We start from the raw sequence: 14,029 nt of genomic DNA, 5'->3' as shown, positions 1-14,029 counted from the left end.
AAAACTGTCTTGAGATTGGGTGGGAGATTATGTGGGTTGTGGCTCCATGCAGAGATATGAGATCTGGCTAGTAGGCCTTTGGGATAAGGATGCCCAACTAGATTCTGACTATGGATATGGGTGAAGACTGTGTCCTAGAAGGGACCCCTAGGATGAGTCTGGTAGGTGGATTCTGAAGGGCCTTCCTTTGTTGGGACAGTCGGAAGACCTTTCAAGTAGATGAGCAGAAGCAGCAAGAATTGAAGAAAGAGAAGAAGAGACTCCAAGACAGACTTCGCCGGTTGCGAATAGCAAAAGAAAAGGAAGAACAGAAGGCACTCCTTTCCCCAAAGAAGCTTGGGAAGCCAGAGGCCCCCAAATTGAATGTGAGTTAAGGACCTGCTCTAGGTCCTCTGGGGATGGGGAAAGTTCTAAGACCTTGAAAAGAGTGAGAGTCAGAGATTAGCACCAAGGTTCAAGAGGTCCTTCTAGTGCATCGTTGCTCCCAAATGTTGTAAAGAAACATGAGATCTTCCCATTGCAGTATGAATGTCAAATCTGATTGAAATGACCAGCTCCAGATAGGCCATTCTCTTAACCCTATATTCATCCCTCTTGGTAATGCTTCATGAATTCTGATTTTCTCTGGGAGTTAGTTGTCTTGTGAGCCTTGGTATGACCTGCATTTCCCAAGCCTAAACTTTGACCCACTATGTGGCAGCTTGACTTCAAGGGCCCCAGATTTTATGACCATGATTGAGGGTGCTGGTGAAAAAAGTTTAACGTGACCTAGGACCTTGGGATTGGGATTGGAGAGCTCAAAATGTCAAAGTAGTGCAATCTTTGATATCTTCCTTCTATAGCTAATATGTGGTGCTTGTGGATCTACTGGACACATTAAGACAAACAAGATGTGCTCCAAGTACCATCCACCCAAGGACCTGGCTCCCAGGCTCAAGACCATGACCAAGGAGCAAGAGGAGAGGGAACTGGCTAGACGACTCCCTCAGGATTCCCTCATCAAAGTCCAAGGAACGAAAATTTTCATGAAGAAAAAGCTAGTTGAAACGTAAGAAGGGCAAGATAAAGGGAGGGGAGAAGTGGCTACAATCCAGCCATTCCTCATGATTTGTCTAGAGTACATGAAGAGGGGATGGATACATGCAAGAGAAATGGGGGGGGGGGCAGCTGGGTAGCTCAGTGGATTGAGAGTCAGGCCTAGAGACGGGAGGTCCTAGATTCAAATCCGGCCTCAGACACTTCCCAGCTGTGTGACCCTGGACAAGTCACTTGACCCACATTGCCCACCCTCACCACTCTTCCACCAAGGAGACAATACACAGAAGTTAAGGGTTTAAAAAAAAAGAAAAAAAGAGAAATGGGGTTCAGGGACCCCAGATCTTTGTGATAGAAACATGACTCTTCTGAAGTAGCTTTCTAATCATTTGGAAATAAGGACTATCAGAGGCCTGTGTGGGAGGGAAGGGGTTGGTTTGCTTGGGATGCAGGTATGATGGTCAATCTCCTTTTCTTCAGACTGGTGCTAATGGGAATGTTTCAATGCCCCAGACTGTATCTGGAGTAGTGACATAGTGAGGGAGCATTTGGAATGAGATGGGAATTCAGGGTTGGCAGGTTGTCTCATAACTATCCCTTTTGCAGTGTGCATGAGGTCCAAAGGGAGACTTTGAAGGTGACGGTTGAGAAACGAACCCTGCCCCACAAGAGCCAGTCCAGCAGATGCCAGAAAAGACCATCAGTGCATATGGACCCCGATGAAGGCTTAAGTTGTATCAGGGTAAGACTGATCATAGAACCAGGAGCTGGAGAGCTGGGGGGGGGGTCCTTAGAAAGTAGGCTCTTTGTGGTAGGAGTGTTTTCTGTATTAGGTGAAGAACTAACGTCCAGAAGAGGGAAGTGATTTACCCAAGCTCCCCAACTAAGGAAGGGGCAGAATCAGGATTTTAATTCACTTTCTATCCTCATCTGTCAGAGTCCTTCACACTTGTGAAGCATAGTCTTTAGTTCCCTTAGCTCCTGAGTGTGGCCAAATCTTTGGAATGCTCTTGGGAGTCTCAGCATAAATGCTAGGATTCACATGTTAGCTGCCTCTAGAGAACCTGGATGGTCAGTTTCTGGTCCATCTTCAGGAATGAGTCTTATATCTCTAACTCAAGATCTATAAGCTTCTCTAGTGATATTCTACTCTAGTTCATTAGCTGCTCCCTCTCAGCCATTTCTTTTATCCATGTCAAAAATGACAACACTGGGAAGAATGCAGAGAGTCCTATTCTGTCATCCTACTGAGCTCTGAAAATCAGCATTTTGGATTAATCTGAGCCAGGCCAAAGTCTGTAATTCTGGAAGGGAGTATTGTAGAATCAAGGACACTGGGTAGCTTTATATATCAAATGATTCCATGACTCCATGTGGTACATTGGTGGAAAGTCTTTCCTGAGTTCCTGACCTGATCTAGAGCCTCAAATGCTGCACTTTCCCTCCTCTCTCCCAAACCTTCAAATGTTCTAGGAAAGAGATAGGAAATATAACCAAGTTATGTTTATTTTCTCTGCAGAATCCATGTCAACCTGCTCCTCCTTGCCCTCTATCCAAGAAACATACAAAATCTTCTCATTCAGTATTGTCCCCGCTAATTCCTTTGAAAAAGCCTGAGAAGACTTCTTCTGGAAAGTTCACAGCCCAGTTCCCTCAGAAGACTCTGCTACCTTCTGTCCAGTTAGCTCAGAGTGAACCTGAAGGTTCCTCATTTCCCCACCAGAAATACAGACGTTTAACTCAGCCTTGCCAGAAAGGATCAGAATTTATGGACAAGATTCAAAAACCAGTGATCTCTCCACCAAAGGTAAGCCCAGTCCCTCCATGCCACCTGCCCCATCCTGTTAAAAGGTCTCAAGATCCCCTAACCTGTTCAAAGTCATGGTTTTGTGATTCATCTGGCCTTCGATACAAGATACCCAGAAACTCTGTGTGCCTCTCTGACCAGAAACTCATTGTTGCTTCCAAACAATTTCTCCAGTATCTATTAAACAGATTACTCTAGATTACTCTAACAAGGATGCATAGTTAGCCATCCTACAGAAGTCAGATACAGAGGTAAATAGGATGGTCAGAAAAATGGAGCCCGGGCTTCAGGAGAAGAACTCTCCAGGGATGGTAGGAGGGAGAACTTAGTGTTGTCTCTAGGGTGGAATGGAGATAGTGGGTCACAACTGGAAGGGAGTATTGTGGATAGCAAGGACACTGGGGAGATTATCACCAAGACCATGTCCCCATCCATATGAGGGAGAAGGAAAACCAGAGCATCCTCATGTTGGGTCATGTATTCCCCAAATTTTCAACTGGGGAGTGTTGAGTCTGGTCTCAATCATTAACAGAATCTCTGTCTCCTCTCCCAACAACCCAGGTACTCCAGGATCCTCCTCATGACAGAACTCCAAAGGACCTGGCCCCAAAACATCAGATCAGTGTCCTTTATGAGGACCTCCAAGTTTCTGACACTGATGAAGAAGATGAAATATAGAATAAATGAAGAAGCACAAAAGTGTAAGATTTTGCTTTCTTGTGATAATTGGATTATAAGGATGTTTGCGGTGGAGGAGGGGGGAAACAAGATATAATTTTGAAGAGTTTTGTGGCCCTGATGATGTGCTTGAAAAAGCATTTGATTTGGGATCCCAGGACCTGACTTTAAATTTTGGACTTTTCTCAGGGTGGGGGTGTGTGTTTAGGCTCTGATTTTTAGTATCCCTGTCCCTCTCTGAAAGAAGAGCATTTGGGCGAGATGATGTCTAAGGCTCTTCGCCTGATAGTCTTTGAACAAGATGAATGAGGGAGAAGGGTAGACAAGGCAGGGTCCACCCTTGAGCAATTCCTATAGGACCAAGGGCTTAGATTCATTTCCATGTCTTAATGCATTTTCTCAGAAGCTGTATGAAGCCAATAATTCTTTCCCCACACCTCTCCTCTTGTCATAGACCAGCATTTTCATCAGAGAAGTTGGGGACTGAGAAACCAAGAAGATGATCAGGGTCATAACTACATCCCAGGAAGACCATGGAGAAAATGGCAGGAGAGAAGACCTCTCTGCAGTTCTGCAGGGAAGATTGGTCTTGTGAGCAGGAAATAGAACATGAGAGAGAATGGGCCAGGTTCCAAAGCCTGGACTACAGACAATCTCTTCTGATTCTGTCCTTTACTCATCCAGGGGATGATTTTATTCTGCTTAATTACATTGTGTACAGATGCCCGTTGAGGACTCAACCTGTCTTTGGGTCCTGAAGCTTTGTGTATTATAATTGTTCATTAAAAGGTTTTGTGTGAATTTTCTTATCCATTTCATTGTTAATGCCAGTAAAGTAGGATGATTAAGAATTGGTTTTACTGAAGTTTATTACATTCAGAATAATCTGAGTTTATGAAAATGTGTTTTATTCGTAATTTGGCTAGCAGTATTTATATATTACATATGACAAAAAATGGGTTGATGCTCATTATGACTTGCCCATCATACAAGGGAAAAACATGTGCTTTTTAAAGAGAATGTATTAGCTATACACTATTATTATTATACATTAGCTATATAAGATTTACCAAGATTTGTCCTTACTAGGGTAGTGTATAGTTAGAGATTTTGTACCTTGAACTACATTACCTAAAATTCCTTTCTGCATTACCTAGAATGCTTTTCCCTTTGTCCATGTTTGCATGGTCACATTTGTATAAGTTCTGAGATTTCACCTCACTCTACCTCTTTTTTTTTCCATGAGTGGGTTGGGTTAGATAACTGTCTTACTTTAGTTATTAATAAACTTTGTAAATATATTGGGAGTTATTGGATATTAATTCTAATCTCCACAGTAGCTAGTGGTGCTGAATGAAGAAGAATTACCTTTCAGAGTAGAAAAGAGAGAGGCATTCCAAAGGCTGTTAGAACCCTTGGTTTTTTTTGTCTGTTAGCAATTAAATCTTTTCTATCAGTTAGGAGAGGAAAGAAGTCACTGAGGAAATCAGCTGTTGCAACTGGTTCTACAATTCATGCAGGAATCATATATAGCAAGATGAGGAAGACAGAGTGACAAAATGGAGTCAGGAATAATCTAGCCAAAATCCCTTTTAAAATTCCCCCTTTTACTGTCTACCTTTTGACCCAGCCATACCACTGCTGGGTTTGTACCCCAAAGAGATCATAGGGAAAAAGATATGTACAAAAACATTTATAGCCACGCTATTTGTGGTGGCAAAAAATTGGAAAATGAGGGGATGCCCTTTAATTGGGGAATGGCTGAACAAATTGTGGTATCTGTTGGTGATGGAATACTATTGTGCTCAAAGGAATGATGAACTGGAGGAATTCCATGTGAACTGAAATGACCTCCAGGAACTGATGCGGAGTGAAAGAAGCAGAAGCAAGAAAACCTTATACACAGAGGCTGATACACTGTGGTACAATCCAATGTAAAGGACTTCTCTACTAGCAGCAATGCAATGATCCAGGATGACTTGGAGGGGCTTATGAGAAAGAACGCTACCCATATTCAGAGGAAGAATTCTGGGAGTGGAAACACAAAGGAAAAACAACTGCTTTATCACATGGGTTGATGGAGAAATGATTGGGGATATTAACTCTAAACAACCACCCTAATGCAAATATCAATAGTATGGAAATAGGTCTTGATTATTGATACATGTAAAACCCAGTGGAATTGCTCATTGGCTATGGGAAGGGGGTGGGAGAGGGGAGGGAAAGAGCATGAATCTTGTAACCATGGGAGAATATCCTAAATTTATTAATTAAATAAAATTTTCAAAGGTTAAAAAAAAAACAAAAAAAATAAAATTCCCCTTTTCTGTAAAACCATTATCTTAGGTCAGCGAATTTAAGAGCAAATTAACAATACAAGTCAGTGGTTTGAATGACAAATTGGGCACCTTAGCTGAAAAAGGGATGATTATAGTTATAAAACAAAAATTGGCTACTAAGAAAACATACCAAATTCAGAATATCCTGTAACACTAAGGATCAAACAACAATTAAATTAATCAACTGTACTACTATAAATTTGAGGATGAACAAGAAATATTAAAAAATTTTAATAAGATGGACCAAAACCTCTCAGTAGTTGGAGCATCATCATAATTTCCCAATAGGGTTAGAACCCTCTAAAAGACAATGGACAATAAAAGGTGACAAAAAAGTAAAGGGAATGCATCTTAATGTCTACTTCTAAAACAGGTCTCTTCTCTGTTATGTTTATTTGGCTGTCTACTTCATGATGCCATCTCCTTCTTGTAATCATTTTTTGTGTTAAAGAATATGTCCTTAAGATGACTCTATCACAGAAATGCATGATATGGAAATAGGTTCTGAATGATAATACACATATAACCCAGTGGAATTGCTTGTCAGCTCTGGTAGGGGGAGGGAAGAAGGCAGGGAGACAACATGAATCCTGTAACCATGGACAAATACTTTAAAATAAATAAATAAATAATGAAGGATATGTCCTTGACCACTACCCACAAATGATCCAGTTTGAGTTATGTAAACGCAGAGACTGATTCCTGAATCAATGACTTGGTGTTCTTAAATAAAATGTTAGTTATTAATAGTACCTGGAATGATTTTTTTAAAAAACCTTTTTTTCCTGGGAAGGTAGGCAGATGTATCTCCTTGATCCCTTTTCAAGTTCCAGGTAGAAATTACTAGATAATGTTGTCTTTAACTAGCCAGTGGTAAGACAATATAGTTTAGTAGAATCTGACAAAGTCTAATTATAATGGCCTTCCATGAATTAATTATTATGGGGGAAATCAATGTAAGTCTCATGGAACTGACTGTATAAACCTCAGGGCTATAGGAAAAACATCCATTTAGTACCTTTACTGAAAATGTAAAGAGTTTTTAATATTTATATACTTTATGCTAACTTGCCCGAACTCTCTGTATGCTATGGATAATGTGATTTATGTGCTAGAGGAAAAAATCTTGGAAAGGGTCCTTGAGCAATTGATTTGAAGAATGAACCCATCTGTTGCTTGTTATTTTCAGTGAGATTTAAAATTGGAGAAATATGATTTAAGCTTTTCCTTATGGTGACTCAAGTAATTCTGTATAAAATCCCTAATCCAATTTGGGAATTTATGGACAATTAACAAAATGTAATAAAAGCCTAAATAGTTAGGCATTGTATAAATAAAAATCATTGGTGTATATTTAAATAGATCTGAAGAGGTGGGTACAGCTAGTGTATTGAGAGCCAAATCTAGAGATGGGGGATCCTAGATTCAAATCTTCCCTCAGATGCTTCCTAGCTTCGTGACCCTGGGGAAGCCACTCAACCCCCATTACTTAGCCCTAATCACTCTTGGAACCAATATACAGTATTGATTCAAAGATGGAAGGTAAGGGTTTTTAGAAAATGAAAAAAAAAAAACAGGACCTGAAGAAAATTCATTATTTTGCTCTACTTTTTCAGTCTTTTTATTGATTATCTCTTGAAGGATCAAAATGAAAACAAATTATGGAAGACTATCTTCTTTATTAGACCATTTGACATTATTTTTAATAGAAAACATATAAAGCCAATCTCACATATCATAATTCTCAAATGATAACAGTCTAATTTTATTGCTTTTCTCAAAATAAAGATTGTTACATTATAAAAAATGAAAACTTTTGGGGGCAGCTGGGTAGCTCAGTGGGTAGAGAGCCAGGCCTAGAGATGGGAGGTCCTGGGTTCAAATCCAGCCTCAGACACTTCCCAGCTGTGTGACCCTGGGCAAGTCACTTGACCTCCATTGCCTACCCTTACCACTCTTCCACCTATAAGTCAATACACAGAAGTTAAGGGTTTAAAATTTAAAAAAAAATAAAAAAAAAATGAAAACTTTTGTAGTTGTGGCGGAATTAAGTTAGAAACTCATCCAAAGGAATCATCACTCATGAATCTCACTGGATTCTTGAGGATGAGGTCAGTAAGCAGGAGTCCAGATAGTAAACAAAAAAGATTCTTATTTTTCACTTAGATAAAGCCTGTACATTGAATAAAGGAAAAATGTACTTTTTATATACACCATTTTTAGGCAGCATTCTACATTGAATAATTTAAATGAATTACAGTAAAGATCAATTTTAACATCAGATGAATTTCAGGAATGGGTGGATGTGGTTTTTCTCAAGGAAATATTTCTAAAATAAGATCCTGCTTCATTAAGGGAACAGAATATATGTGTTTTTCAACTTATAGAATGTAGAATAACCAGTCAGTTCCACAGTTAGGGTTTACAATCATATTTTTTTTTACAGTTCCCCTCTTTGATACCCCCTTGAAAGCATTATCATATAAAAGTGCAATATGGTTCTCATGAACCAGTAGGAACTGTGGGATAGAGTGATGAGTATGAGTCCTCACTAGCAACCAGACTAAGACTTTCTGGGAGTTTTAGTTTTTCATGGAGCATGGGTAGCTCAGAGGGAGAACTTAGGAACAAAATGGCAAGCAAATCAAAGGCCAGAACAAGATGTCATTGAGGTAGCATGGTAGGCAGGGATACTGTGTATGGAAAATGTCTGTGGAGAACCACAAAATGTGCATGTAGAACAAAGAAGACAAGGGTATAGAAGAGAAAGAGAACTCTTCCTTTCTCATGGGGATGCGTCTGGGGCTGGAGTCTTGGGAGGAGCTGTCTGCTGCTTCATGAATTTGTCTGCTTCTGAGAAGCATTTACAAGAATTACAAGAACTAATTTAGAAGCTCCAGGATCCAATAAACAGTCCCAGTAAATGTCCCCAATCATAAGGGTGACATGGGGTTCATTGCTTTGGGGAGGGAATGGCCTGGGATGACCAGGGTTAGGACATTTTGTTCAAGGAAAGCAAAATCATTGTCTTCAGGTTTTATAGCCCTCCCCTCTTCCCCTCGCTTTATGCATTAATGCTCCTTTGGGAACCTCTATGGTCATTACAGCTTCTTTGAGAGTTCTTAAAGTCACAACTATTTCTATGAGAACCTCTAAAATCATCCCATCTTTTATTCCTGAAGGCCTGATTTTTCTTCCTGCAGTCTGCCACCACGTGGCTCCTTCTCCCCACAGTAGGGCATCTTTGGAGACTTTATCTTAAAAAGCTGAGGTAGGAAGTCACGCTAAAAGATTTTCAACACGGGAGCCAAAAATCTTGTGCCAACAGAGACGTCCTTAGAAAAACTCCTCACCACATGGGATGAGGGAGAATTTCCTGTTGAGCCAGGGAAAACAAAAACAAAAAAAAAGCAAGCAATTAAGTTCTGTGACATTTGGTCCAAGACAACAACTAATTCAGCTGGGGTATCACTCTTGGAAATGGAAAGAATTAAGGCTAATTATAGGTGACAAAAGCCCCAAACAGGCACAGAGGGGAGGAGAGGGTGAAGGGGAAGGGGAAAGTGAAGGAACTGTAGTGGGCAAAGGTGGTTTGGGAATCTCAGAAGGGTTTGCCAAGAATTCTCTGGCCTGTAATTTCTGGAGTGATTTGGGAATAGAATGGCAGGTATCAGGAAGGAGCTTCACAGAAGAAGCTTGCAGGGCAGGGTAATTAGGTAAAGGATGAGCCAAGGGACACAAGGAATCTGGAGTGGAAGGGGTTAAGGCAGGCTGGAAGGCTAAGAGGCAAGATCCAAGAAGTAGACATCATTGTAGAAGGCAGGGTCTTGAAGGAGCAAAGAAGCAAGGTAAGGGGTAGGAGGAGGAATTTGGGGAGAGATTGAATTGATGTCCTCAGATGACTGAATTTAAGTGGTGGGATCTATCAGTCTACCCCAAAGGTACCAATAATCCAACTGTTGGGGTGGGGGAGGAGGAAGAGTTGTTTCTTATAATTAACCTCAATTATTTCCTTTTCTGTGAACAATTCTCCAGCTGAATTAGTTATTTTGGACCAAATGTCACTCAATTTAACTTCTTGCTTTTTTTATTTTCTCTGGCTCAAAGAGAAGTTCTCCCTCATCTCATGCAGTAAGTTTTTCCAAGAGAGTCTCTATTGGCATGAGATATTTGGCTACCATTATTAAAATTTTTTAGTTTAACTTCTTATCTCAGCTTTAAAAAAAAACCCTTACCTTCTGCCTTAGAATACTGTACATTGATTCTAAGGCAGAAGAATTGTAAGGGTTAGGCAGTTGGGGTTAAGTGACTTGCCCAGGGTCACACAGCTAGGAAGTGTCCGAGGTAAAATTTGAACCCAGGGCCTCTTCTTGACTCTAGGCCTGGATCTCAATCCACTGAGTCACCCAGCTGCCCCCCCCCCATCTCAGCTTTTTTTTAAGGTAAGGTCTCCAAAGATGTCCTTGCTTAAGATTTAATTGTGGTTTTTTTTTTCAGGAATCCCTACTGAAAGTTCATGTGTTTCAGTTGGAGAGCACAGCCATGGACCTGGTACTCTGTTTCTGACTCTAATCAGGGCTCAGGGGTCTCTGGCAGTCTTCCATCCCTTCCTCTAACAATCAAGATCTCAAGAAACTGGGTGCCAAATTCTCAGTACCAGAACTGGTACTTGGTTAATGTCATAACAAAAAATGTTTGATCAATGTTTTCAAGGAAAGCTCCTGGAAAGGCTCAGCATTTCTCTCATCAGCCCTTGCTTTCTATGGCTGGGTTCACAGTGCCATGCTTGCCCAATGAAGGCACAGCTGCCAATGGGATCCTAAGCTAAAATAGTTAGAACAAGAACTAAATCTAGTGACTGTTCCTTTTTTTTTTTTTAGCAAGTTAAATGGTTGGGGCCAGGGACAAGTGTGCTTCCTATTATTACACCCGCACTTTCCCCTTCCCACATTTACCAAAAGATGCCTGGCTTTTTACTCACACCCATACACAGAAGACAAATTTTACTATATAATTTCATATCTCTTAAAGGGACCTTATGGGGTAGGGAACCAACTGGGTCAAGGTTCCTTAGTCCTAGAGAACAAGGAAAGCACCTAACATGACCACAGTCTCACCAGCTGGAAAACACAATTTCCTCAACTCCCCAAAGTTATAGAGAGCAACTACATTAAGGACCAACTCATCATTCATTTTGGTGGGAAGACAGGACTTCCTCAGCCTCTCAAGCTCCCTGAAATGCCCAATTGGCATGTTCCTTTTAGTACCTCCAAATTTTGGCTTCCTTAGAGGCTATAATCCATTTATCTTCAAAGATATAACTCCCAATTGTGTTTGGAGAGATTTTCTTTGAGGGATTAATCCCCTGGAGGGATAGTCCAGGAAATGTAACTAGGTTCCAAATGTCAATTATTGAAACAAGGACACAGGAAAAGGATAAGGCACACAAATGTTATTCATGCACCCTTTTTTCCACAGACATATGTCATGACTAGGGTCAGCAGATTACAAGGAAATTCTTCTCTTGTGGTAAAAGTTTCCACTTGGGCTCAAAAAAAGGGGGAAAGGTTTCTTGATAAGGATCTGGGGTACAGAGCTCCGGGATTCCCAAGACTGCCACCAGATGTGATGAGTAAAATTCAGAGAGGCAGCATTCTGGGTATTAGAAATTATTGTAGTAATTAGAATAGCTGATAACCAACAAATTAATGGTCAATGATTTTCTTGGTAATCAAAGATAAAATGCAGGGTCCTGGGTTATCTTAAATATAGCTACTCTTGCTTTGACAGATCAATATTTATCCCTCCCCCAAATCAAAAGACAGCTCTAATAGGAAGGTACTTAATGAGGAGATGGCCTTAAGAGTTCCCAGTTTCTCCTGGATTATGGTACAATTAAGGGGGAAGATCAACTGAGAAAGTGGCCTGATCACGAGATTTCAGTAGCCTTTGGCTGAGTGGCCATATAGATGTCATTTTGTCTTTCAAGAACTGAGTTCCAGGGGGCATCTGGGTAGCTCAGTGGATTGAGAACCAGGCCTAGAGGAGGTCCTAGGTTCAAATTTGACCTCAGACACTTCCCAGCTGGGTGACCCTGGGCAAGTCACTTGACCCCCATTGTCTACCCTTACCACTCTTCTGCCTCAGAACCAATACACAGTAAGTGTACACGAAAGGTAAAGGTTTTTTTTTTTAAAGAACTGAGTTTCCTAGATCTAAGAAAGGAGTAGTCCCAGGCTATTCCAGAGTCCCATAAAGCTCTGAATACTGTGATCCTTTGACCAACGCCATTTTCTTCTGTATAGGTATTCTAGTGTTGTAGACAAAGGTTCCTAGAAGATGGAGACTCAAGAAACCCTCAGTACAGTGTGGTCAAAACCGAAGGGCTCAAAAGTATGCTTCAGAAAAAGCCAAAAGGCAGGTAAGGAAAATCCTAGATAGGGATGTCAAGACAATCTGGTGTTCCTCTGTTGGTCACCAGGCATTATTTGTGGACAAAGGAGCTATTCCAGGGAGGGAAGGATGAATAAAAGAAAAAGATGGGATACCTTTTTTCTGAGTGAAGAAAATCTGGTGTGAAAGGACATTCTTAGTTCTTTTTGTCTCCTCTGAGTTTACACTTGTGAAAGGGGAATTCTTTATCTCTTTGCCTTGTTGTAGTTAAAAATGTTAGTTAACAATAACTTAAGTACCGCTACTTAGTGCCTCACTAGATTGTGAGGACAGGATTAACTCTCCTTTGTCTACCTTTTGATTGAATTAACACAGGCTTGAACTAGGTGGAGGAGCTCTGAAAACCACTTAGTAAATTCACACTCTACTTAGTGCTAGGTGAGAAGCCAGCAAGATTTTTGGAGCACTCCACACTTTTTTCTAATTCAAATAGCCAGAAACTTTTGAATTCTTTTAAGAGTTTGAACACTTAGAAACATGTAAATCCTAGAAGGAGAGTTAATACCTTTAGAGGTGAGAAGTCAATCCCACAGACACTGCCCCTGGGCAGTGCTGAACAATTTGGAAACTGTGATTAGCCCCTGTGAAGAGGAGCAGGGACAGGAAAGCACCATTAGTCACAAAATCCTTCCACAGAGGTAGTCTGGTGAAGTTGAGTCTCATGGAGAGTGTCTCTTGGAGATAGTCTTTGAGGGAACTTCACTGGAGACTGCAAGATGGATGATGGCTTCAGCTTGGCTGAGTGAAAAGGGCTGACCCCTTTTCTAGTTTCCTAAGAGATTAGCTTCTATCTTGGAGGAGGCCTCCTAGTTGCTCACTACTGGCCCTCCTGGCTGAGGACTAGTATAGGTATTTTCTCTAACCTCTTTCACATTTCTCTACTTTATTGTTTCCCCTCTAATTTGGTAAATAAACTTCTGACTTGAGATTTAATAATTTCGGTGGCCACATAATTTCATATAATTTAAGTCCAACCACTAAATTTAACCTTTACAGATTTTTATATATGTGACTCATAGGGCTAAAACTTGAAAGAAAGGGATATGTTCACTTAGGATGAGACCTGAAAAAGTAAACAAGTTCTCAAGGGGTCCTCTTGCCTCTGCTTTTGCCCCTCTGAAGCAGATGGTTGATTTCCACAGCAATTCCTGTGGAAAAGGAAGCTCCTGACATTACTGGAAGTGTATCTATTAGGGTTAGCTCTGGGTGTTCCACTGCGTGAGGAAAGAATGGAACATGCAACGTAGTCCCTAATACTCGCTTTAAAAAAAGTAACTTCTAAAAGCCTTGGCTGGTATGTCTTCTTCCCTGAGGGGGATCAGTAGGTCTTGGAGTCAATCCTGGTGACCAGACTTCTAGATGTCTATCTCAAACTATGGTTCCTCATTGCTTCTTGGCTTGTCCTCAAGGCTGTTGGGCAGGTGTTTTGGTTTCTCTTCAGGCAGTTTCATCACTGGGAAAGGAGAGGGTTAGTTACCCCAGGAATGGAAAGCAGATTCCAGGGAGGCATTTTAGCTATAGGAGGGTTATGACATTCCAACAAAAAACTTTGGTCACAGTACCAGGTACTCCAGGTACCTCTTGGAGTAATCTCCAGGCAACAGCTCTGCATTGTCATTTAGTATCATCCTCTATGTGGCCAGGATAGTCCAGTTGGTCATCTGGTCACACTTTCTCTCTCTTTCTCTCTCTCTCTCTCTCTCTCTCTCTCTCTCTC

At 40.9% G+C, this 14,029-nt stretch overlaps 1 protein-coding gene across 1 annotated transcript in view; it reads left to right on the top strand.

Annotated features, from left to right (window-relative positions):
• The window catches only part of LOC123240790 (transcription initiation factor TFIID subunit 1-like), a 50,420-nt gene that overhangs the window by 16,373 nt on the left and 20,018 nt on the right, over positions 1 to 14,029 (top strand). The window contains exons 19-23 of the mRNA XM_044668508.1: positions 200 to 365; positions 843 to 1,048; positions 1,642 to 1,777; positions 2,648 to 2,842; positions 10,357 to 10,410. Of these exons, the coding sequence (XP_044524443.1) occupies positions 200 to 365; positions 843 to 1,048; positions 1,642 to 1,777; positions 2,648 to 2,842; positions 10,357 to 10,410 (757 nt within the window). The remainder of the gene's footprint in view (positions 1 to 199; positions 366 to 842; positions 1,049 to 1,641; positions 1,778 to 2,647; positions 2,843 to 10,356; positions 10,411 to 14,029) is intronic.

The sequence above is a fragment of the Gracilinanus agilis genome, chromosome 3 (genome assembly GCF_016433145.1).
Source record: "Gracilinanus agilis isolate LMUSP501 chromosome 3, AgileGrace, whole genome shotgun sequence".
NCBI lineage: Eukaryota > Metazoa > Chordata > Mammalia > Didelphimorphia > Didelphidae > Gracilinanus > Gracilinanus agilis.
This window is presented reverse-complemented; position numbering and strand designations above follow the sequence as displayed.